This window comes from Phocoena phocoena, chromosome 4, assembly GCF_963924675.1.
Source record: "Phocoena phocoena chromosome 4, mPhoPho1.1, whole genome shotgun sequence".
Classification (NCBI taxonomy): Eukaryota; Metazoa; Chordata; class Mammalia; order Artiodactyla; family Phocoenidae; genus Phocoena; species Phocoena phocoena.
In genome coordinates, this window is record NC_089222.1 from 8,746,135 (window position 1) to 8,770,932 (window position 24,798).

At 37.5% G+C, this 24,798-nt stretch overlaps 1 protein-coding gene across 1 annotated transcript in view; it reads right to left on the bottom strand.

The window, feature by feature from the left end:
* Positions 1 to 24,798, bottom strand: part of KCNH8 (potassium voltage-gated channel subfamily H member 8) — a 383,045-nt gene that overhangs the window by 68,902 nt on the left and 289,345 nt on the right. The window contains exons 8-10 of the mRNA XM_065876325.1: positions 17,544 to 17,741; positions 6,756 to 6,955; positions 5,630 to 5,879 (exon numbers count right to left, since the gene is read on the bottom strand). Coding sequence (XP_065732397.1) covers positions 5,630 to 5,879; positions 6,756 to 6,955; positions 17,544 to 17,741 — 648 coding nt within the window. The remainder of the gene's footprint in view (positions 1 to 5,629; positions 5,880 to 6,755; positions 6,956 to 17,543; positions 17,742 to 24,798) is intronic.

Here is a 24,798-nt window from a genome sequence, read left to right on the forward strand (position 1 = left end):
TATATTAATCACTTTGATTCTAGCACTCTGGACAATATAAGCATCACCATCTAATATACTTGGGTTGTTTTATTTATCTCTGAATATGTCTACAAGACAGGAGGCAGGGCATGGAGGAGGAGAGTTGAGAGGCAGAGGCAACTACTGGGCATTACAGACCATGAAATCTACTACATAGAAATGCAAAATACAAGTCATAGTTTTAATGCTCTGTGAGAGTGTAAAAATCCCATTTTCTCCAGCAACAAAGAAAGTGAATAAATAAAAACTATGAGCTCTTCCACTGCGGGGAGAGATGATCTAAGACTACTTTATTCACATTTTCTGTGTCCCACCCCGCAGCCAGCACCTCTTATCTTTTTTAACACCTCTGTCGATCAGTCTTGGGCTACACTTCACCTGTCTGGGAACTAGCTTACTTCCTCGAGTTTGCTGATTAGATAATATTGGACAAGTTATTTGAATCTTTAAAATCTTAAAATTGATTCAAATCAGTTTAACCTGGCGGGAGGGTGAGCATAATTGTAATTACTAACAAAGAGCTGATTGCAGCTTCAGTTTTATATTAGACAGAGCCATTAATTCACTCAGCATCCATGTGAGAAATCTGCAAGAAAATCCATTCAATTCTCAGACAAACTTAGGTTAAAAGCTGAGGTAATATGACCAAGTTCACAAAGGATGCTGGCATTGGATTCAAGGCTCCAACTTAGGAGTTTTTACTTCGTCTTTGCTTTGTCCTCAAATATCATCATGCCTATAAATAAATAAAATAACTTTTATTTATTTATATATTTTTATGGCCGCTTTGTTTCATTTCATAGGGAACCAACAACCACTAATTGACCAACCAAAAACTACCAAGCAAATAATATCTTTGGAATGTTATAGAACAAATTGCCCCATCCATTCTTCATTCCATTAATTTTTTTAACTTTGAAACTTTTATTTTTTACTGTGCCCAGAATTTCTGGAAGCAAAGTCTCTGGCATGCAACAGGCTTCCATAAAAGTCTGTTTTATTGAATTTGACAGTAAAAGGAGATGTGCCACATCAACCATGAATACCTGAGATATTCATAAATATTTGTGCCGGATCAAAACATTTTAAATTATTCTAGGTGTTATCTTTGAATTAAAACCTTGAAATTGAGCCTATTTGGCAGAAGAAAAAAATCTATATTTATAGACACTAAGACAAGAAACAGCCACATAGTGTTGAAGAACTCAAGTTTGATTTATTGTTGTCACCAATCCTGCTAAACTTGGAAATTGTTTTTCTTGCATGTTTTGTTAGAAATCTAAATTGCTGCTCAAAAACTCAAAGTTGGATACTGATGCAAGATGTAAATATAGCCAGGATGGACTGAGTACAGCAGATTTTCAAATTTTGTATATCTGAGGAGAATTTACCATGATGCACCATGTTGCCGCGGTGAGAATTCACATATTCTGTTAAGCAACTGGTGTTTGGAAGAACTTTAGGGTCATCATACTTTCATACCTGGTGATTTTGGCCACAATGACCCCAGCATCTTGCTAAACTTGGCATCCTAGAAAGAATTCTAGTTTATTTATTTATTCAGTGGATAATTATGGACCACTGACATATGTGCCAGACCTCAGGTGGAGCCTGGTCATCACCCTCACTCATTTTACGATTTTGTGGATTACTCCCTACCTAGATTTAGAGCCTATATCTAAGTTTCTTAATTACACTGGGTTTCGGTATCTTTATTTCTAAAAGAAAAGAAGATATTTATGGTCCCTTAGAGTCTCTATTATTCAGAATTCCATTACTGTTATTTGTTAATCATTATTCTTCCATTGGGCAAAAAAAACGTTGATGGGATGCATGTGCAAACCATCCTGGTTAGAGCTATAACTTATGTTTAATTATAATTAGGCAGACTAATGCCATCTGTGAAGAGTGCATTTATCTGTGCTTTGTCATCTTCTTTTAAACCACAATGAAGAAAGTGTTCAATTACCAGAACTTGAAATGAATGTGTATAAGGCAGACAGATTCTATCCCTGGAAAAATCCCTGCCTCTGTGTCAACTGCCTCCCCAAAAAGCATCAGATTAAGAACGCCTTCAAGAATTGATAGGACGACGGGATTGTTTGAATAAATTATGGCTTGACAGCTGTTTGGTGATACTTTTCCCCTACGACATTATGTATTAATTATTTTGTTGGCAGAGTGAACATGTACTAAATATCTATATTTTAAGCCATGTGCTTAAGTTTATCAAAGTCAGTATTGATTTAAATTGGCCCATAAGATAATATTACCGTAGGGGAAGTAAAATAGTCAGTCTCCGTTGAAATAATGCTAACCACAGAGAGAAAATATTACTAATGTATTATCTTTGGGTTTAGTCCCAATATAACATAGGCGTGCTTCGAATGGTCATGTGCATTTTTGAGAGATATATGGTAGCAGCAAAGATGGGAAAACGTTAATTAAGGGAAGCTCAATTTATGTAGGAAATGCGGGCCAGAAGCACAAGGCAATGAACTAAGTCTTTTAGTTGTTAGTAGAATTTTTTTAAAATAAGAAAATCCGGGGGCTTCCCTGGTGGTGCAGTGGTTGAGAGTCTGCCTGCCGATGCAGGGGACACGGGTTCGTGCCCCTGTCCGGGAAGATCCCACATGCCGCGGAGCGGCTGGGCCCATGAGCCAGGGCCACTAAGCCTGCGCGTCCGGAGCCTGTGCTCCGCAACGGGAGAGGCCACAACAGTGAGAGGCCTGCATAATGCAAAAATAAATAAATAAAATAAAAAGAAAAAGAAAAGAAAAGAAAATAAGAAAATCCGATGGAATTGTGTATTACAAACAATAGTATTTACATACCAGCCACCAAATTTGTACCTATCGTGACATAGTATCAGGGATGATGCCTTCGTATTCCATTCCTAGAACTGTTGCTAGTTACCAAATTTAAAAATTCACCACAATTATGGAAAAACCCACATTTTATACATGTAAAACTAGTGCATTAATTTGCTTACATGTATATCAAATCATAAGCTGCTAGAAAAATAACTAAATACCCTTTAATATTATTTATTTTATTTTAAATTAATTTTTATGGGAGTATAGTTCATTTACAATGTCGTGTTAGTTTCTGCTGTACGGAAAAGTGAATCAGTTATACATATACATATATCCACTCTTCTTTAGATTCTGTTCCCATATAGGTCATCACAGAGTATTGAGTACAGTTCCCCGTGCTATACAGTAGGTTATTAGTTATCTATTTTATATATAGTAGTGTGTATATGTCAATCCCAATCTCCCAATTTATCCCTCCACCACCTTTCCCCCTTGGTAACCATAAATTTACTTTCTACATCTGTGACTCTATTTCTGTTTTGTAAATAAGTTCATTTGTACCATTTTTTGAGTTTCCGCATATAAGCAATATCATATATTTGCCTTTGTCTGACTTACTTCAATCAGTATGACAATCTCTAGGTCCATCCATGTCGCTGCAAATGGCACTAAATGCCCTTTTAAAAGCAGACTGTGCCAATGGACAGGCTATAAAACTGATAGTGGTACTAAGGAAGCCCACAGGTAAAGAAAGGTTTTTGAAGCAAATTTAGAAATGATTGTCACTTTTAATTTTGAATAAAAAATGATAGAATGACTGATCTTTAACTTCATAGAGTTGAGAAGTGGGCAGGAAGAGTGTTAAATTCTCCTCTTGAGGGCTTCCCAGGTGGCGCAGTGGTTGAGAGTCGGCCTGCTAATGCAGGGGACACGGGTTCGAGCCCTGGTCTGGGAAGATCCCACATGCCGCGGAGCAACTAGGCCCGTGAGCCACAACTACTGAGCCTGCGCGTCTGGAGCCTGTGCTCCGCAACAAGAGAGGCCGCGATGGTGAGAGGCCCACGCACCGTGATGAAGAGTGGCCCCCACTTGCCACAACTGGAGAAAGCCTTCGCACAGAAACGAAGACCCAACACAGCAAAAATAAATTAAATAAATTAATAAACTCCTAACCCCAACATTAAAAAAAAAAAAAAAATTCTCCTCTTGAAAAACACACACATACAGAGTCTCATTCTCCCACTGATAATGAGCTGGCCACACTGAGGATAAATACACTCTTTTAGTTGCTCTTCCATGCCTTTCTATTAAGGAGAAAAACATAAGGGGGTGAATCAAGAATTGAGCCCAAACTTTGGAAGGCAAGCCCTACCTTTCCTCTGGGATGTGGTAAACTGAAGTCAATTGGAAGCAATGGAAAGCCTCCTTCCATTTGGTATTTTACCCCTCATTGCCCCCATCTCTGCACCTCTAATTGGGGATAATCATAGCAACCTAATAGGGCTGCAAGATTTGAACTGGATAATGGACATACAACACCCAGCTCACATTAGGGAATCAATCAATATTAGTTCTCTTCTCTTTTCCCAAACATAATCTATCGTGAAGCTTATGAGCTAAAATCCAGAGACTGCAGACTTAACAATGATCATATAGAATAAAAGGCATTGTTCAGAGGTGGAAAGGACACTGGATACAGAGTCTGAAGACCTAGGTTAGCTTTGACTTCGGAAAAATGAGAAAATACCTCTCTTATCTGTCTCTTTGTGTTAGGAAAACGTAACTAAGGTCCCACATGTGAAAATACTTTGTAAGGGTTGGGTTGTCCACAGATACTACGTTCTTAAATATGAAAATTAAAAATAAATGAAAAGTGCTGCATTAGCCACTTTTAATTAACACAAATTCTAAACATTATCGTTGTACACTGGTGTTCAAAATATATCGTTTAGACCAGTACTTAATTTATTCGTAGGCCCTCAAGAAATAATAGTTGAATAAATAAATGAACAAACAGATAAAGAAACAAATGAAAGTGATTTTTAAAAGAGGTACACATAAAATTGCAGACAGCAATTTTTCTACATTAACCCTGCATGTCACCTTTTGTCAGCTGACATTTACATTTCAATGAACACCAGTTATGTCTTAATAGTTGGAGTCAACTTTGTGGTACAAAATATTCACAAATTGTCCTATGAATTTTTGAGGGAGTGAAAAGAGCCTATCATCACCTTGACAGAATTGAGTTAATGATTGCTATGATTGCTGTGAGAGCTTATTCTCAATACGAAATCATTTTTTGTTCAATTTCTAGCACAGATAAAACAATTTTCAATGTTCTTCTCTGAATTGCTTCTCCACAAAAAGGCAGAAATGCCCTCTGAAAACTGACCAGCTGTCTCACCAAGAGGCAGACTATATCATAATTTATAATCTGGCTTTAGGAATCAGAAAGAACTGTTCATTCTCTTGCTATGTTATTTGGGACAAATTAAGTTAACTAAGATACTATATATTCACTTGTAAAGTAGGGATAATATACCACTGGATTTTTAACAAGAATCAAAACACGTGTTGGATATAACACTTAGCACAGTGTAAACTCAATATATGGCATAACAATTAATAATAAAAACTAATAATAATAATTTGGCAAATTAAACCCATATCTTGCATCCACATATTCATCCCTAATTTTCCTTCTCTCAATCACAGTTTTTCCTCCCATTTCATCTCCTTAATTTATGCTCCAGAGTAAAATTTCATGAAGCTTTTCAACTCAGACATACCAAGAATCGCCAGCACCATGCTGTCTTTAAGAACTTCCATGGAGCCCGAGCATACAAAGTAGATGGCCTGCAAAGCATCTCCCTGACGCAGCAGATACTCCCCTGGAGCACAGAAGGAGGTTTTGATGTGTAGGGACAGAGACCTGAGGCAGCCCCGGCTGGCACACTCAAAAAGGGACAACTGTAAGATTTCCTTGTTCAGGTGCATGGTGATGTCAGAACGAAGCTCATCTGGAAAGTCTTTCAAAAGCTGTCAGAGAAGATGAAAGAGGGAAGCAAGTTGGGGTCAGTCTTGCGTAATTGATTGACTATAAGACCACAGGAAGTTTTTCCCACTGTTTGACCAGCCACAGTACAGAAGAGGAAATATACATATGAATAATCCTGGAGAGATTTTTTCCATGACTGTGACCCTGGTTGTGTGCTCCTAAATAATCAGCTGTTAATAAGTCTGGAGAAATAGAATAAATTAATAAAAGACTCTAGAATGAAACATATAGTTCCTTGTGACTTGCTTCTCACAAAGATGCCTACTCAGGACAGAAGATATGGAATTTGGACCCTTTAGTGTTTCCTCTGCTGTCATGACCATCTGAAGAGAGGAAAAAACAAATAATTACTTAAAAATATTGATGACTAGTTTCGTTGGGGGGTGGTGGAATGGTTGCTTGATTTATAGGATACCTTTTCTACAGTGGTGGTCTGCGGTGTTTCTGGATGTCCAAAGATAACATGTTTGCTGAAAAGCCTTTTTTTTTTTTTTTTAGTTTGTTGCTTTTAAAGGTAAACATTAACTTGATTAATCTAATATTCCATGATTCCATCATTCAACTGTCATAAGAATTGGTTCCTTCAAAGAGGGTCAATGAGAATGAAAATAAGTCTGCCTGATTGACCAAAGTAGCAAGTTACTGTAAAACACAGGCCAATCCAAAGTGACATTATAAAAACATAAGCCAGAGCAGATGAAAGAAGATGTATTGAGGTCATGAGAGATTAAAAATAAAGAGATAAAGAAGGTGGTAGGTGTGTATTTCCCTTTTGAGACCTGCATTAGAGCACTTTGCTTTTACCTTAGAATACGTGCTTTCTGCCTGAAAACGTCAACATGAGAAATGCACATTACCTCATTGGAATCTATTCCATTGTTGACTGACCAGGTTGTTTGGAAATATTCAAGCATCCTCTGCTTGAGTTGCTGGGGCAGGTGATGGACACGTATGAAGTCCTTCAGATCCTTGGTTCTAGTGTGATAGAGGGACCACCTGGAATACATCCTCTGTATGATCGCCGTCACGTTTCCAAACACCAGGGCATGCATCAAGGCTAGAGAAAACAACACGGCATATAATGGGAGAAAAATAGGACAGAGGGGCTTCCTGCTTATGTATAAATGTACAGTCTATATATCCTGAATCAGCAGGGTACACGTAGCTGACCACGTTGACACAGCTATTTTGAAACAGGCTTTTTGCTGCAGCCACAGTGCCACAGGGTGCATCCTGATGTAGTCATTTTGATTCCATGTGACTTGATCAGAGTAAAAATACCTTTTAAAAATACTCAGTAAATGGGCTTCCCTGGTGGCGCAGTGGTTGAGAGTCCGCCTGCCAATGCAGGGGACATGGGTCCGTGCCCCGGTCTGGGAAGCTCCCACATGCCGCAGAGCGGCTGGGCCCGTGAGCCATGGCTGCTGAGCCTGCGCGTCTGGAGCCTGTGCTCCGCAACGGGAGAGGCCACAACAGCGAGAGACCCGCGTGCCAAAAAAAAAAAAAAAAAAAACACCTCAGTAATAAGAACAATAGACCACTTTGACCCACACTTAATCTGTTAGCCGCCATCCTGGCTATGAAAAACTTTGAGTTTTGTACTCTATTCACATCTGTATTATTTTAATCGTTGGGTCTAACTGTGTAGGTATGATGAAATGGTTTTAATAATTTCATAGAATAAGCTCTCAAGTTAGGGCTTAATAGTTATTTTCATTATAATAACAAATACGTTTCAAAGTAAGTCTATAATAAAAATCTGGTTAGCCTTTATGAGAATATTAGTCTCTTCCCCAAAGCCATCATTTAAAATTAGTTTTAGGATATTAAATATGACACATTTCTATTAATAAAGGTACTGAAAAAGGTGTTAGAAATGTAATTGAGGATTTCCTGGGCAATCTGAAGCCAAGATAACACCACCCCAGCTCTCTAGTCACTTTAATTTTAAGGGACATAGATATTAGGAATTCTGAGACCATTCAAGAAACAAAGAATTCAGGTATTCTGCTTAGAGTTCTTGTCACCCTTCTGAGAAGAGCCAGGTGGTACACGAACATGTGAGTCCCGTTTCAATGAGATTTCTTGGTCAGTCTTCCGCTTCCAAAAGCACCACCAGAGTGTAATGAGAGAGCAGGCTTTGTTCACCAGAATTCCAGAGCGGATGGGGATTAGGGATGGATTTTCTCCTGGAAAAACATAGAGTGAGCGAGCAGATGGACTTCACCTCCCAAGGGGTCACCTGCTGTGGGGAGTGGTCAAGTATCTCAAAGTCAGAAAAGATGTGAGGATTTCGCACTAAACAGTAGTTGTTGGTCAAACAACGGGAATGGCCTAGTAGACACCAGCAAGTAGCCCGAGAAGGCCTTGGACCCACCTGGGTTTGTGAAACTGGGAAAGAGAAAGGTCCAAGTGTGCCCACACTTACGGACAGATCAACTCTCTGTGATATTCAGATTTCAGCCCTGATCCCCATGGGACTGGCAAGGAGGTAAGAAGCTCAGGGGTTGGGTGAAATCACTGGTTTCAGTAGTTTTTAGTTAAAAAAAAAAAAGACTAAAAAACATTTCTAGTTTGTCTATTAAGACCTGTCATAAACGTCCCTGTGCCCAAATCTCAACGTCCAAGGACTGTGTTAAAAGTTTCTTAGCACCAGAATTGATAATCAGTGCAAATGTGTCAACCTGTTGTTACATCCATCCTCCTGAATATTTCAAGATAGCCCCAACCCGAATTCTTTCTTTCGGTTACATTTACCAGAAATTATCAACTTTTGTCGTACTAATTTCAGACTAATCTAACACTGGAGTTAAAATTCTTTATCAGGTTATACATCATCATTTCTCTATGGAAAATTCAGTCACCATGCCAATGAAGTCGCCCCATAATAAAGAGGGCCTCAATATTTTGGAGAAGTTACTAGAACAGGGTTAAACTTAGGGTCCATATACAGGAGGCAATATAATGTTGCAGAGGAAATATGGACTTCGGAATCAGACACCATTAGATTAAATTCTGGCTTTACCACTTCTAATTTTGTAAACCAGGCGAGATATGCAATTCCCTTGCGTGGTTCCCTTATATGTAAATGGGCATAACAGTACCTTACTCATAGAGTTATTTCAGGGCTTAAAGAGTTAACATATCTTTTTTAAAGTGCCTTTAATTGCGTGTGGGTGCCCAATTTATGTTAATTTTTCCCATGAAAGTGAAAAGTGCTATGAATTTCCAGGATGCTCAGTGGTGTAAAATATGCGGGAGGAACCCAGATTTAAGGTTTTCCAGCAACCTGTCAAATAATTGAGTGGTTCTTTGTGGAAATAACTTCTTGATGGAGGAAATTCAAGAAATATTCAAGAAATGCCTGCTACATGCAAGCACACATTGGTTCAGATTCTTCCTAAATGTTCAAAAATGAAATGTCTTCCAAAGGGTTAAAAATATACCAAGAAAAACGCATATTGCTTAACAACTAAATGTTGAACGCTTCTTGGCAGGTTCTAAGTAGAGGCTCATTCTTCTGTATGGTTTTAGAAGCACAACTGTTCTGCCACTTAAATATTTTATTTGGAAGGGGAGACCTCTATTTACAATAAACACTCAGCAAAGAAAAGAACTGATTCTGCTCCAAATCCAAGGAATTAAACACTGATTTCAGGCTCTGTTAATATACTTATGGGCTCAGTGTTTGGAAGCCCCACCATCTGTAGAAAGTATGTAGTAATAATCATTCATGGCGTTTAAACTGAGTACTGAGAACAATTTTATTTCATTTACTTTAACACTGCTTTCCTTAATTAAGTGTATGATTTTAACTTTGCTTAATTATAATGTGTGTAAAGCACTTAAGGTAAGAGAAGTAATATGTTCAGATCATTTAGCATTCTAATTGTACATTATCAATAAAATGAATTACTGGATTCATTGTAGCATTCATAAGTGTTGTTGGAAAGCCCTAGTCTACGTCTGAGTCATCATAATTTCAAAGTCTCATTTCAGCATAGGAAAATACTTCTAATTTAAGTAGTTCAAAAAATACAACCCTAGCTCTCGTAGTTTTTCAGTTTTCCAAAGTTATTATTGTCTCTCTGTCACTGGTTATCATTTTCACACTGGTGAAGAGTGTTTGTGACTGTCAGGCCAAACCATTCCATCTACTATGAAACTTTGACTGAAGAACTTCTATATCCAGGTCAGTCTGGAAATTATCTTTCACTTTTCCTTTTTATTCCTAGCAAATTTGATGTATATAATTCTTAAAGTAGCATGCTAGGCCTACTGCTGAGTCTGTGGGAGGTTCTTTTTCTTTGCGGAAGAGTTTTGTATAGAATGCATTTTGTAAAAGATCATGTTAATATCAGGTTTTCAGAGGAGGCTCAACACTCAGGATCTTACATGAAAAGTAAACAGACCTCAAATGAAAATGCATTTTTATAGGTTGCCTGGCTTTCTCTTTCCCTTTTTTCTTTATCTTTCCTTTCCTTCCCCCCTTTTTTCCCTCTTCCTTCCTTCCCCTCCTCTCTCTCTCTCCCTCCCTCCCCACCACCTCTTTCTTTGGATTTTGGGCAACCTTGCTGTCCTAAGGTCATCATTTCTGGTTTCTTTAGTCAAATACTTTGCAGTGCCTTCAGCGTCTACAGAGGGACTGTGCTCTTCTGCTATAAAAGGAGACCAGAGCTCAGGCTTCGGGTAATCTTAGCTGCCCTACTCCTCTCTCTCACCTACTTATTGCCTTGGAATTTTCCAGTCCTTGCTATAAGTACACTGGGTTGTGAGTGGCAGATGGCAGGGAGAACAGAGAGTGAGAACAATTTTCTAAATGATGAATTGAAATGGCAGTGTAAAGACACCTTAAAAACAGCGAATTTGTGGGTCCAATAACATCACGTCAGGGTAGTATATACAGGGTAAGAGGACCCAAGGAAAGCCTTGGCTGTTAAGAGTTTCACTCTACCTCTTTCGTGGCAACAATGCCTCATTTAAACTGGACATGTCCTGAGTGATGAGTCCTCTTCACTAGAAAGCTATATCTAACCTCTGAGGCTGAGCTGATGGTCCCAACACTGGGGGCTCACTCATCAGGCAGCCATTAATAAATATGAGAGAGGAATTTTAAAAGACATGGGAAAATGTTCTCAATATATTTTGTTAGGGGACAAAAATGATATGTGTAGTTGATATAAATCTCTTAGAAAATAGGGGAATAAATGTATGAAAAGACTGAAAAGAATATCCTTTGGTGATGGGATTATATGTAATTTTATTTTTATGTAGATTTTCCAGTTCTTTCGAAATGCGCATTATAATAGGAAAAGTTAAAATGGAAAAAGAAAGAACATCATCTGCCTGAGTACCTATTTCCATTACTCAACTGTGAACGCCTCGAAGGAAAGCATCATATCTTAGTCATCTTTGTTTCCCTAGCACCTAGCACAGTGCCTGGCATAATTTTAGTGTGCCATAAATATTTATGGAACCAAAATGAACCTCTGGCTGTTTGATAATTTCTTTAAAAAGTTTTATAATCATAAGCAAGTAGCTTAGAAAATTTAGGAACAGTTCAGTCCCAAGCCCTTCCCATCATCCCCATCCCACTCCCCAAAGGCAAACTTTCAAAATTATTTCTTTCAGGTCTTCTTCTGATTATCACCAATATTTTAGATCATGAGATTTCACTTCTACTGCTTGACTTATCATATTAAGACAAAACCTAAAAAGCAACTTGACATGAAAAGTGAGAACTCAGCTCACTGCTATCCACTTGCTCATCCCACACCTGATAGCTATATTATTATTTTTTGCTCATCTATTATAATTTTACAAACTAAAATTAGTATCAAAGACACACATTGAGAAGATTACACCAATAGTAAATGTATAGTTCATTTCTCAAAGTGAACAGATCCATGGAAACACCTCCAGATGAATAAACGTGATATTATCAGCACCCAGGGCTCCCTGGTGTCCCCCAGTCACCAACCAGCACCCTCACCAAAGGTAACCGCAGCTACGAGTTATACTGCAATCAATAAGTTTTGCCTACTTTTGAACCTTCTTTAAACAAAATCATACAGTGCATACTTATTTGTGTCTGTCTTCTCTGCTCAGCATTGAGTTTGTAAGATTTATCCATGTGGTAACATAACAGTTCATTCATTCTCATTACTGTATGGTACTTTATTGAATAATTATTTCATAATTTACTTATTTATTCTCCTATTAGTGAGCATTTCCACTTTGAAATTTTTGCAGTAATGTTTCCACGTTATGTCCTTTGATGTGAATATATATATGATTTTTTGTTGGATATATACTCACAAATGGAATTGTTGAGGCACAGAATACAGATACGTTCAGACTAGGTAACTACTGACAAGACTCTTGTACCAACTGACACTCGCATCAACAGTATAGGAGAACTCAAGATGTTCTTTATCCTCTCAAACACTTAGGGTTATTAGTGTTTTTAAGTATACCATTCTGGTGAATGCAAACGTTATCTAATTTTGACTTAATTTGCATATCCTACATGAACGATGTTGAGCACCTTTTTTTAAAATATGTTTATTGTCTATTCAGGTAAGAAAATCTATTTTTGAAGTGCTTTTTAAAATTTTTAATGCGTTTTTTAGTTCTCTGCTCTTAGTGATCTGATAGAGTTCTTTATATATAATAGATAAGAGTCTTTGGTCAGATACATGTTTGCAAATATCTTCCATCCTGTGGCTTGCTGCTTCACGTTCTTAATGATGTCTTTTGATAAACAGAAGTTCTGAAGTTCAATTTATCAATCTTTCCTTTATGGATAGTGCTTTTTGAGTCATGCTTAAGAAATCTTTGCCAAACCCAAGGTCATGAAAATACTTTCTTATGTTAGCTTTTAGAAGCTTTATTGTTTTCCCTTACACAATTAGATCAAAATCCATCTGGAATTAATTTCAACTTAGTTTTAAGAGGGGTCAAGGTTGTTTTTCAACATGTATATTTATATATATTTGACTCAGCAATGTTTATTAAAAGTATCATCTTCTCCCCCTTGTGTTACAGTATCACCAGTGTCATAAATAAAGTGACCATATGTTTATGGGCAGGTTTTTGCATGCTCTTCAATTCCACTGGCCTATTTATCTATTCCTGAGCCAACACCATACTTTCTTAATTACTGTGACTTTATTACACATCATGATATCTGCAGCATAAATATTCCAATTTTGTTCTTCTTTATGCTTGCTTACAATCATTTTAGTTCTGCAGTTCCTCTAATTTTTAGAAACATCTTGCCAATTTTCCAAGAGGCACATATATACAGGCAAACACACATCTACTGGGTTTTCGAAATTGAGACTGCATTGACTCTTTAGGTTAATTTGAAAAAAACTGGTATGTTTACAATACTAAGTCTTAAAACCATCACCACTGTATATCCTTCCATTATTTTAAACTATTTGTAAATTTTCTAATGTTTTATACTTTTCTGTATAATAGTATTGCACATTTAAACAATTTTTTTTTGATATGGACCATTTTTTTTAAGTCTTTATTGAATTTGTTACAATATTGCTTCTGTTTTGGTTTTTTGGCTGCAAGGCATGTGGGATCTTAGCTCCCCAACCAGGGATTGAACCTGCACCCCCTGCATTGGAAGGTAAAGTCTTAGCCACTGGACTGCCAGGGAAGTCCCAGTATTGCACATTTTAAAACATTTATCCCTGTGTATTTGATGTTTTTATAATTTTAAAAATATTATATTGTTTAATTGATTGTTACTAATATATAGAAATACAACTGATTTTTGCATATTGACTTTATATCCATCAGCCTTACTACATTCACTTATTAATTCTAATAGTTGTTTGAAGCTTTTAAGATTCCTTCTTTGTTTTGTGTGTTCTCAAGGTTTATACAGATTTATCTAGGTATGGATTTTTTTTCATTACTTTTGCTTAATCTCTTTGATAGTTTCAAATATGTTTCCCATAAATCAGTGGTGTGCACACTAGTTAATTACAGATGCTCACGTGGGAGCTTTCTCTTCCCCCTCCTTCTCCTCACTCAGCTTGTGAGCGCCTCTGCCCTGGATAATTATCTGGGGTTCTTACACTCACCTGCAACATTAAATACCACTCCTACCTGCTTTTGTTGTAAATATTGCATCCCGGTCATTAGCAATTTCATCGGCCTTGTGTGGGGATTCCTAATAAGATAACTTAGCATTGATTCCATGGTAATACATATTTTAAATTAAAAAAATAAATTATTTGTATATATTTATAGAAATTAAAAAATAAAATCAATTTGCAGTATATAATGAAATAGATATTTTACAAAAAGTTTTCTAGGTCTTAGTGAATCCGGGCATTTAAACTCACTAAACTTCTGTTGCCTTATATTAAATTGGGGTGTTAATAACCTCTAACTCATAGTGTTACGAGAATTAAATGAGCAAAGTGTTCAATATTGTGAGCGCTTATGATTAGTTCTCAAAATTATGCCAGTAATTTGTTAACTAGGAAATATTAAAATGAAGGCATCATTTCTCTTAGCCTAGGGTAATTGTCACAATAACAGACACAGATTTGTGAAGCTTTAATTAATAAATCTGAGTTACTCAGATGCCATTTGCCATCCAAAACCAATGGTTTCCTCAGTGCTGCTCAAGTCACCTAAATGCTTTAATGCCATTTCCAAATGAGCGCTGGTTTTGCACCAGGATAATTTGCTCAATAAATATTTACCAAGTGACAAAGTGGCATTATCTGATTATTTCCCATATCTTTTGGCTTTGTGACCAGCTTAGCTTCTACTCACAATGAATAGCAGGGAATAATAATATCCTTAACAATTTCTGATTCCGGACCACTTACACTATAGTTAGTGAATCAACAGGAAATAAGTTCAATTAGCTAACATATTCTTCCAATGTCAAATTAGTAGGTTAAGCCTTGAGCATTTGAGCATTTCCAAAAATTTCCATCAGGAGTAGAAGAAACATGGGCAAATATTAAATAAATATAGACTGTGTCTGTTTACAAAATGCTTGTCATTCTGCTAGGCTGAAAGATGGGCCATCAAGGAGAGCAGCAATTATATAAGCCATAATACTGGGTATAAAATCACCACCACAGGATTGGCACATTGAAGCTCTTCAGAAAACGAGAATTCCTGTTCTCTGCTCCCTAGGCTGTTACTGCTCTACATCGGCCAAAAACCTCTTCCCAGTGCTGCAGTCCCAGCATGCGACCTCAGCAACTCTGCCTTTCCAAGAAATTCCCCCAATCCCTGGCCCCCTTTCTCACTGCTTCTCAATTTCCTAACTGATTTGGCACTTAGCATTTACTGCCTGGTATTGTATTAAATATTAAAATATATATATTAAAACTCTTTTCACGTATTTCTTCCAAGGTGATCCTAAACTCCTCGAGAGAAAGATTGCCTTTTTGCTGCTCTGGTTTCATGGTAGGCTGGATGACTCATTGCTTGAAGTCCCACATAATCAGTTCACATCTGTGCAAGGAAGTTGGTAGAAACCATCTTCTATAATGAGGTTCAAACCTCAAAGTGATATCTGGGACTAAGGTCATTAAGAGAACATGATAATCTCAATTAACATACACATACTACTATATATAAAATAGATAATCAACAAGGACCTACTGTATAGCACAGGGAGCTCTACTCAATATTCTGTAATAACCTATATGGGGAAAGAATCTGAAAAAGAATGGATATATGTAGATGTATAACTGAATCAGTTAGCTGTACATCTGCAACTAACACAACATTGTAAATCACCTATACTTTAATATAGAACAAAAAATAAATTAAAAAAAAAAAGAGAACATGACAGAACAAGCTTTTGAGGGAATACGGTGGGGAAGAAAGTACTCATAGAACTCTGGCTTAAGAATATTTACTCAATTCAGGTAGACACCCACATCTCCATAAGAACAGCTTTATAATTCACAAGTTTCCATTTATGTATTTAATGACAGAAGTAAGTAATCACCTGGGTTCCAAACTTGCCTCTTTACTTACTGGTTGTATGGCATTGAAAACGTTACTTTATTTCTGCAAGGTTTAGATTTGTCATCTGAAAAATGTGGGTAATAAAGGCATCAATCCTGTCAGTTAGGTTCAGAAAAGAGAAATGAAAGTAAATATTTCATCTGGGGGAATTTATTATAAAGAACTGTTTTCCCTGGTGTTGGAGTGCTGAATGATCAGAAGGAGAGTCTAGATAGAGGTAACGTGAGTGTGATAGTTGCAGAGATGGATTAACAAAGAGAAGTGGGGTTATCAGCACCGAGGAGCCCAGAGGAGAAGCAATGGAAGCCACGAGGAGTCGGGGCTCTGACTTTGGTTGCGGGGGTACCTCCAGCAGGTGCCGGGATCTCTGAGAAAGCTCAATGAGGCTGCTTCTGAAAGTGCCTGAAGAGGCTGAAGGATGGAGCCACTTGCAGCTGTCTGAGGTGGCCTGCCACTCAACATATACTGCACCCATCAGAACCCGGAAGTTCCTTCCCCCCTCCTCCTGCCTCCAGTCTCCCTCTGGCGCCCCCTATTGGGAGAAGTGACTGATGTCAGCTGGCAAAGAAGAATGAGATTTGCGGAGTCCAAACCACAGCGATACAAAGCAGAGTACAGACGCTGGGTTTGAAGCTCAGACATAATAGCTTAATAACGTCTCTATTTGTTAAATGGGATAATAATGGTGCAGAACCCATAGATTTGCCTTCAGAATTGCTTGAGGTATTGTACTGAAGCATTCAGCACAGAGAATGGAACATAACCGTGATTAATAAAGGTTAAATATTTATTATTATTGTATTGGTGTTTGTTGCTTTTGTTTTAACTGAGTTATCTATCAAACATCCTTAATTTACTATAGTAGTATTAATAAAATTTGATAACCCTCACCTGTTTGGAGCTACAAAATGGCATTTCAAATGTATACCTGTGATTCATGTAACTCACAAACACTAAAGGTAAATAGCATGTTAGGAAGCAAAGTGCCTGCCCTTTCAAAATCAACCATCAGATACATATACACATCACTACATATAAGATAGATAACCAACAAGGACCTACTGTATAGCACTGGGAACTATAATTAATATTTGGTAATAAACTATAAGGGAACAAATCTGAAAAAGTATATATATAACTGAATCACTGTGCTATACACCTGAAACTAACACAAAATTGTAAATCAACAGTACTTCTGTTAAAAACATATATATATATATATATAATCAACCATCAGGTAAATGGTTATTTCTTCATCTGTCAGAACATGGAATTCTTTTTTTTTTTTTTTTAACATCTTTATTGGGGTATAATTGCTTTACAATAGTGTGTTAGTTTCTGATTTATAACAAAGTGAATCAGCTATACATATACATGTGCTCCCATGTGTCTTCCCTCTTGCGTCTCCCAGAACATGGAATTCTTGACATCACAGACTTTCATTGCTAATCTACATGTATATATAACTGTTGGTCACTGATTTCCTAATTAGTGCTTTTAGACTCTTCCAATGTAAACCAATCTACCCTGTATTGGGTTTTAGGACAGAGGGAACATAACAGCAACCGTTTGGCAGACACTTGTTCCTTCTCTTGGTCTAAAGGAAGAATATTCCTTACCACCAATCAGCATGGTGCAGATGGAAAAGATCTTTTCTGCATCTGTATTAGCAGAGACATTCCCAAACCCAACGCTGGTGAGGCTGCTGAGTGTGAAGTACAGAGCGGCAATATAGGCACTTCGGATCGACGGCCCCCCCAAAGTATTGTTACCATAGTATGGAGATTCCAGTCTCTTTCCCAGCTCATGAAGCCAACCTGCAATGGAAAAAAAATGAGCCTTTAAGCCCCCAAAATAAAGTCTCGGTATTAGCACCTGGGCGTAATGATGAATGAACATTTAAGGATACACGAAGTTGCTCAGGAGAAAGAAGAAAGTTAAAAGGACGTTCAAGGCAAGGAATTAGATTTCATGGCTCTAAAAGCAAAAGCATCACTTTCATGCAACTGTTTTATAACACACACAGCAGAGAAATATGCATTCGAGTGTGGATTGGTGGTCAAAGCTGAACAGGTTACTCTAATGCAAGAACTACCTGCAGTGACAGAACCTGGGATTTCTACTCTCGGTAACAGTGTTGTACATTTCACGAGCTGTTAAGCTTATTTCTCAATTGGAATTTTAAGAAACAAAGGGGTTGAGTGGGTATTTTTCAACCCTACATGATAGTAAACAGCAACCAACACAAGAATCTAGACTTCATATAGGCAAGATGGGCTTTATTTCTTTTCTTTTCTTTTTTTTTTGATGGGCTTTATTTCTAATCTGTACAACCTTTCCTTATTTTATTCACCGGACCTGATATCAGTTGCCTTATAGGTCTTAGCTCATGCTTTCCTCAGGAAGCCATCTCTACAACCTCATTCTTCTGTTTGGGGGTGGTGGGGGAAAACTGCACAACTATGAGGTTCCTATAATGGAATTGGGTGCCCCCCTACAACTGTTTCACGATACTGGTGTATATATGTGTCAAAACTTATCTAATTAAATGCTTCAAATATGTGCATTTTATTGTATGTCAATTATACTGTCATAAAGCTGTAATAAAGCTATGTTAATAAAGATGGGAAATAGCAAGTATAATATTAATAATAATACAATGAAAACACAACACAAAGACCACTTTAAAATCCTTTACTGGAAATATTTTGTCTTTATTTTCTCTTTAAAATTTTATATTTAAAAATTCTGTGTGTGTGTGTGTGTTTGTGTGTGTGTGTGTTATGAAACACTATGGCAATTCAGCTCAACCCATAAGGTCCATGAGACTTTTGTTAAGGGATGTTAGGCATTGACCACTACTTCCTTATTAACACTTCATTTAATGGCTGCCCAAGAAGAGATGGAAAGTCATTACATCGTTTAAGTAGTAATAATGCTGTCATTATTAACTAAAGTTATAGATTATGCAACTGTGCTAGGTAATTAAAATGCAGATTTGAAACAACTGGGTTCCTTGAGATCAAACAGAAATGCTCAGTGGCAAGTACTCTGTCTCATTTATCTTGTCTCTAGAGAAGTGTTTCTCAACCATTAGCTTGCCTCTGAAATATCTAGAGAGCTTGTTAGGGACAGCCAGGTCCTATCCCTGGAGTTTCTGGTACAGCACATGGGAAGGTTGGGGAGAAGGACTGAGAATTTCCCTTTGTAATAGGTTCCCACGTGATGCTGTTGCTGCAGATCTAGGGGACCAAAGTCCTTCGACTTCGCAAAGTCACCTTCTAGAACAATAGCTCTCAATGCTGACTACAGCTGGGAAAGCATTTTAAAAATACACTGTCCAAGTGCCACCTCCATGTACTGAAGCAAAATTTCTGGTTCCGAGTTCAGGTACTAATATTTTGAAAAAGCTCCCCAGTAGAACCTGATGTGAAGATAGAACTTAGAACCATTATTCCAGAACTTAGCAAAGCCCCTAACAATAGTAGAGTTTAATAAATATTATTTCTAAAAGTGAAAGAATTAATGAACATATAAATTGTTCTTGCCCTCTGCAATAATATGACAACACTGATGCAATATAACAACGCATGAGCATTTATAAATTTGTACTAGATTTCTGCACAAAGTATAATGAATGTATTTTTTGATGATAGAGAATAATAATAAAATGAAAATTACACATTATGAGAGCTGACACCATTAGTAAGCTATGACCATTTATTCTGTCTGGAAAGGCTTCGTGAAGGAATAAACTCCACATTCAAACACAGATTTAAATCTGGACCCTTCCATTAAATCTGGACGTTTCCTTCCATCTTTGGGAATGACTAACTTCTCTGAGCTTCATTTTCTCATTTGTAAAAACACGGACACTATCTAACTTGGACGGTTGCAGTGGGATTAAATGAGATGCCACATGAAGAAAGGCCAACCCCTGTTAGTGGCAGATATTATATTAGTATATAATATCTCTTTTCTTTCTCTTTCTCATGTTACTTAAATTGGAACAGAGAAAGTACAAAATTCAGAAAGTAAGAGGAAATATGAGATCAGGAGTGAGTCATAATGGAAAAGGAAGGTGGTGACTAAGTGTACTCAGTAGAACCCAAGGGTGCCATCTGATAGAACTGAGCATTTCTTCACTAATAGAAATGACTAGGTGACAGTAGTTTTTAAACTGGGGGAGTTATACACCCATTTGTGAACCTGAAGAAAGACATGCTCCTTTTCTCAGGACAAAGCACACATGGAGACACACACACAATTTTGTGTACATTTTCAGGTGGTTCATGGCCTTTTCCTACAGGCTGGGTCCAAGGGACCAGATTAAAGAGTCCTGCTCTAGAATTTTAAGTGAAGGGAAGGAGGAAGTGATAAAGCATGATTTGGTAAAACCTGGTTGAATCCTGTATGGAAAAAGATTTAGACATAAAGACAGCTTATCCAAGATTAATTAAAGAGATATCACAAAAGCAAAACACGTGCATTTAAAAAATATTACTGGTGTATTTGTATGCACTGTAGGGGGAGAGTCAAGACAAGTAAAATCAGGAAGCAGAGATGACATCTGAATAAATCATTGTACGCAGGATGCTGATTTCTGCAGAAGGGTGCTTTTACAGGCCTTTGACCCAAGCCTTGTCAAGTACGGCCAACTACAAGATGCTGAATGGCTGGTGGGTTGGCTATTTCTCAAGTGCCTTCCAAGCAGCGCTCTGAAAGCGATGTCATGGTTCTGCTCAAAAATGAAGTGATTAGAGGGGCTTGCCCCTTTGTTCCATGTTGGTCATTCCCACTAATTCTGGGGAAGTCTGAGCAGCTGAAAAATGTCATTTTGCCCAGAGAGTAAATATTGCATGACTAATTTTTTTATTTGATGCACAGAGGAATGAGAAAAACACCACCACACACAGTAAAGCCACTGCTTCCTCTTAGCTGAATCAGCTATACAATCAGGTCATGAATAAAAAGCTGGACCCATCTACTGATCTTGAATTTGCTTACAGAACCTCAAGTTTTCTCATTAAAAAAATAAAACCAAACAAACCCAGCCAAAGCCTTTGATTAAACTCCTTAATTGTAACAAAAGTAAAACGTTGAAAAATTCTCCAAACCAAATCAGTTTTCATAGAATTTGATTTTCTTAATAAAATAGGATAAAATTTTGTAATAGGTCATAAGGATTATATTAGATTATACTCTCACTCAATTCCTGTTCATTTACATATATGTGAAACTGTCTCAGAAGCGATTTAGGGAGCAAAACACAGACAAACAACAGACCTACTTTTGTTGATATATCTTTTCTGTCTAGCCAACTGTTCTGTCTATTTTCAGAAGCATCTTGTTTTTTAAGAAGGGTTGTTACTAAACTGTGTTGCAGCTATTGGAGCACAAGCAATAATGATGATAAAAAAAAACTTGGTAACACGGAAAGGAGGTAACACCCACAAATCCGGGGATGGGCTCTGGGGGCTAAAAAAAACTTTTTCACAGAACAGCTTGTCCGAAATGAGAGCACATGTTCCACTGTAACAAGACAGCATGTCACTGTACTGTACAGAAGAAGCAATTTAACCAATTTGGAAGCCAATCTTTTTATAATCTAGAGAAACCCATCTCTAAAGGGATGTCCTAGAACAGTCTGTCTGTTTTTGCTTGATTTTTTTCCCCTAAATTTTGAAGGAAAAAGCATACACAAAATGAAGTAGAATCTAAATATACTGGATACACTGCCATCTGATAGAAACAAAAGATATCGTAAAATAATCCTGTCATCACCAAAATAGATTAGATGAATAAAACAGAGGAGATTTATGAAATAAATATCAATTTCAAAGATAGAATGACTCTTAATGACCATGCCCAGAAGAGCCTATAATTAAGCATGATAATTCAATCCATATACTTTTCATTGCATACTTAACCAGTATTTTGCTTAATTACATACTTTTAACTCTAAACAGGAGTTTCTTTTTATTTTAATCTAGGTTTCATACGGTAATATACTTTTATGGTGCATATGTTTACATTCACAGTTTGTTCAGGTGTGACCTGCTTTATACAATAGATGTGTTCCTGAAAAGTTTAGTTTATATTAGTATTTGGTAAATTAACAGATATTTTAGCTTTAATGAAAGGAATAGAAGCATGTTATTTAAGGAAAGCCTATGGGAGGGTGTGGCCAAGATGGCAGAATAGGAAGATCCTGAGATCACTTCCTTACATGGGCACACCAAAATGACAAATACTTACAGAGCAACTTTGAGGCAAAAGTGTAGAAGACTAGAAGAAAAGCTCTTCTATAACTAAAGATGTAAAGAAGGAACCACAAGGTAGGAGGGGTGGAGATGGGGTATAGTCAAGACCCATACCCACAGATGGGTGACCCACAAACGGGAGGATAATTACAATTTCAGAGGTTCTCCCCAAGGAGTGAAGGGTCAGAGTCCCACCTCAGGCTCCCCAGCCTGGGGATCCTGCACTGGGAAGATGAGCACCCAGAACATTGGCTTTGAAGGACAATGGGGCTTAATTTCAGGAAAGCCAGAGGGCTGTGGGAAATAGAGACTCCGCTCTTAAAGGGCACACACAAATTCTCACACATTCCAGGACCCAGTGCAGAAGTAGTCATTTGAAAGGAGTCTGGGTCAGACACACCTGCTGATCTTGGAGCTCACCCTGGGGTCAAAGACGTTGGAGGCAGACATTCTGGGGAACTTGTTTTACCACAAGGATGCTGTTGCTGGCAAAGCACCACTTTGGAATCCTCCCTCTAGCTTATTAGTGTTGGGACCCAGCCCCAACCACCAGCCTGTCAACACCGGTACTGGGACACCTCAGGCCAAGCAACTAGCCTGGCGGGGACACAGTCTCACCTACCAACAGGCTGGCTGCCTTAAGATCCCTTGAGCCTGCAAACACTCTGGGACCTGGCCCCACCCACCAGAAGCCAGCAACCTCCACAAAAGGCAACCAACCAGACTGAGGGCCAGCCACACCTACCAGACCACCCACAGTAGTGAGCCTGCCAGAAGAAAAGGACTCACACAACCCATACAGGGGCACCCCAAGAGCATATAGCTCTGGTGACCAGAGGGGAATGTGCTGCTGGGATGCATAGGACATTTTCTGCCAAAGGCTACCTCCCCAAGGCCAGGAAAAGTAACCAACCTACCAAATACATAGAAATAAAAACAGCAAATTAGGCAAAATGAGACAAAAGAGGAATATGTTCCAAATAAAGGAACAAGATAAAACATCAGAAGAACTAAGTGAGACAAGAAGTCTACCTGATGAAGAGTTGAAGGTAATAGTTATTAAGATGTTCAAAGAACGTGGGAGAAAATTGGATGAACAGAGTAAGAAGTTAGAAGTTTATAATAAATAGTTAGAAAATATAAAGAAGAACCAAACAGATGAAGAATAACATAATTGAAAGAAAAAATACACTAAAAGGAATCAATAGTAGATTAAATGATACAAAGGAATGGATCAGAAAGCTGGAAGACAAAGTAGTGGAAATCACTGAAATAGAAGAGAAAAAAAGAAAAAAAAAGAATGAAAAGAAAGTGGACAGTTTAAGGGACATCTGGGGCAACATCAAGCACACTAACATTTGCATTGTAGGGGTCCCAGAAGGAAAAGAGAGAGAGAAAAAGGCAGAAAACATACTTGAAGTCATAATAGCTGAAAACTACCCTAACTTGGGAAAGTAAATCCAGTTCCAGGAAGAATAGAGAGTCCCAAAGAGGGCCACACCATAGCACACTGCAATTAAAATGGCAAAAATTAAAGATAAAGAGTGAATATTAAAAGCAGCAAATAAGAAGCAACTGTTACATACAAGGGAACTCCCATAATGTAATCAGCTGACTTTTCAGCAGAAACTGCAGTCTAGAAAGGTGTGGCATTCTATATTTAAAGTGATGAAAGGGAAAAATCCACAACCAAAAATATTCTACCCCACAAGCTTTCATTCAGATTTGATGGCAAGATAAAGAGTTTTATGACAAACAAAAGCTAAAAGAGTTCAGCACCACCAAACCAGCTTTGTAAGAAATATTAAAAGGACCTCTCTAAGAAAAAAAGAAAAGGCCACAACTAGAAATATGAAAATTATGAGGAAAATCTCACTGGTAAAGGCAAATATAAAATAAAGGTAAAAAAATCAACCATGCATGAAGCTAGTAGGAAGGTTAAAAACAAGGGTACTAAAAGTCATCTATATCTACAATAAGTAGCAAAGGATACACAAAACAAAAAGACATAAAATATGATGTCAAAAATTATAAACATGGAGGTGGGGAGTAAATGTAGGGTTGTCAAAATACTTTTAAATTAAGAGATCACTATTATTAAAATAATCATGTATATACACAGGTTGTTACATATTAACTTTATGGTAACCACAAGCTAAAAGTCTATAATAGATACATTCACAAAAAAAGAGAAATTAATCCAAACATAATACAAGATGCAGTCAGCAAATCACAAGGAAAGAGAGCAAAAGAAGAAGCAAGGAACAAAAAAGAGTTACAAAAACAGCTGCAAACAATTAACAAAATGACAACAAAAACGTAAATATCAACAATTATTTTATATGTGAATGGACTAAATCTTCCAATCACAAGACATAGAGTGGCTGAATGGATACAAAACAAGACCCATGTATATGCTGTATACAAGAGACTCATTTCAGATTTAAAGACACACACAGACTGAAAGTGAGAGGATGGAAAAAGGTATTCCTTGCAAATGGAAATGAAAAGAAACCCAGGGTAGCAATATTTATATCAGACACAATAGACTTTAAAACAAAGACTGTAGGAAGAGACAAAGAAGGACACTGCATAATGATCAAGGGCTCAA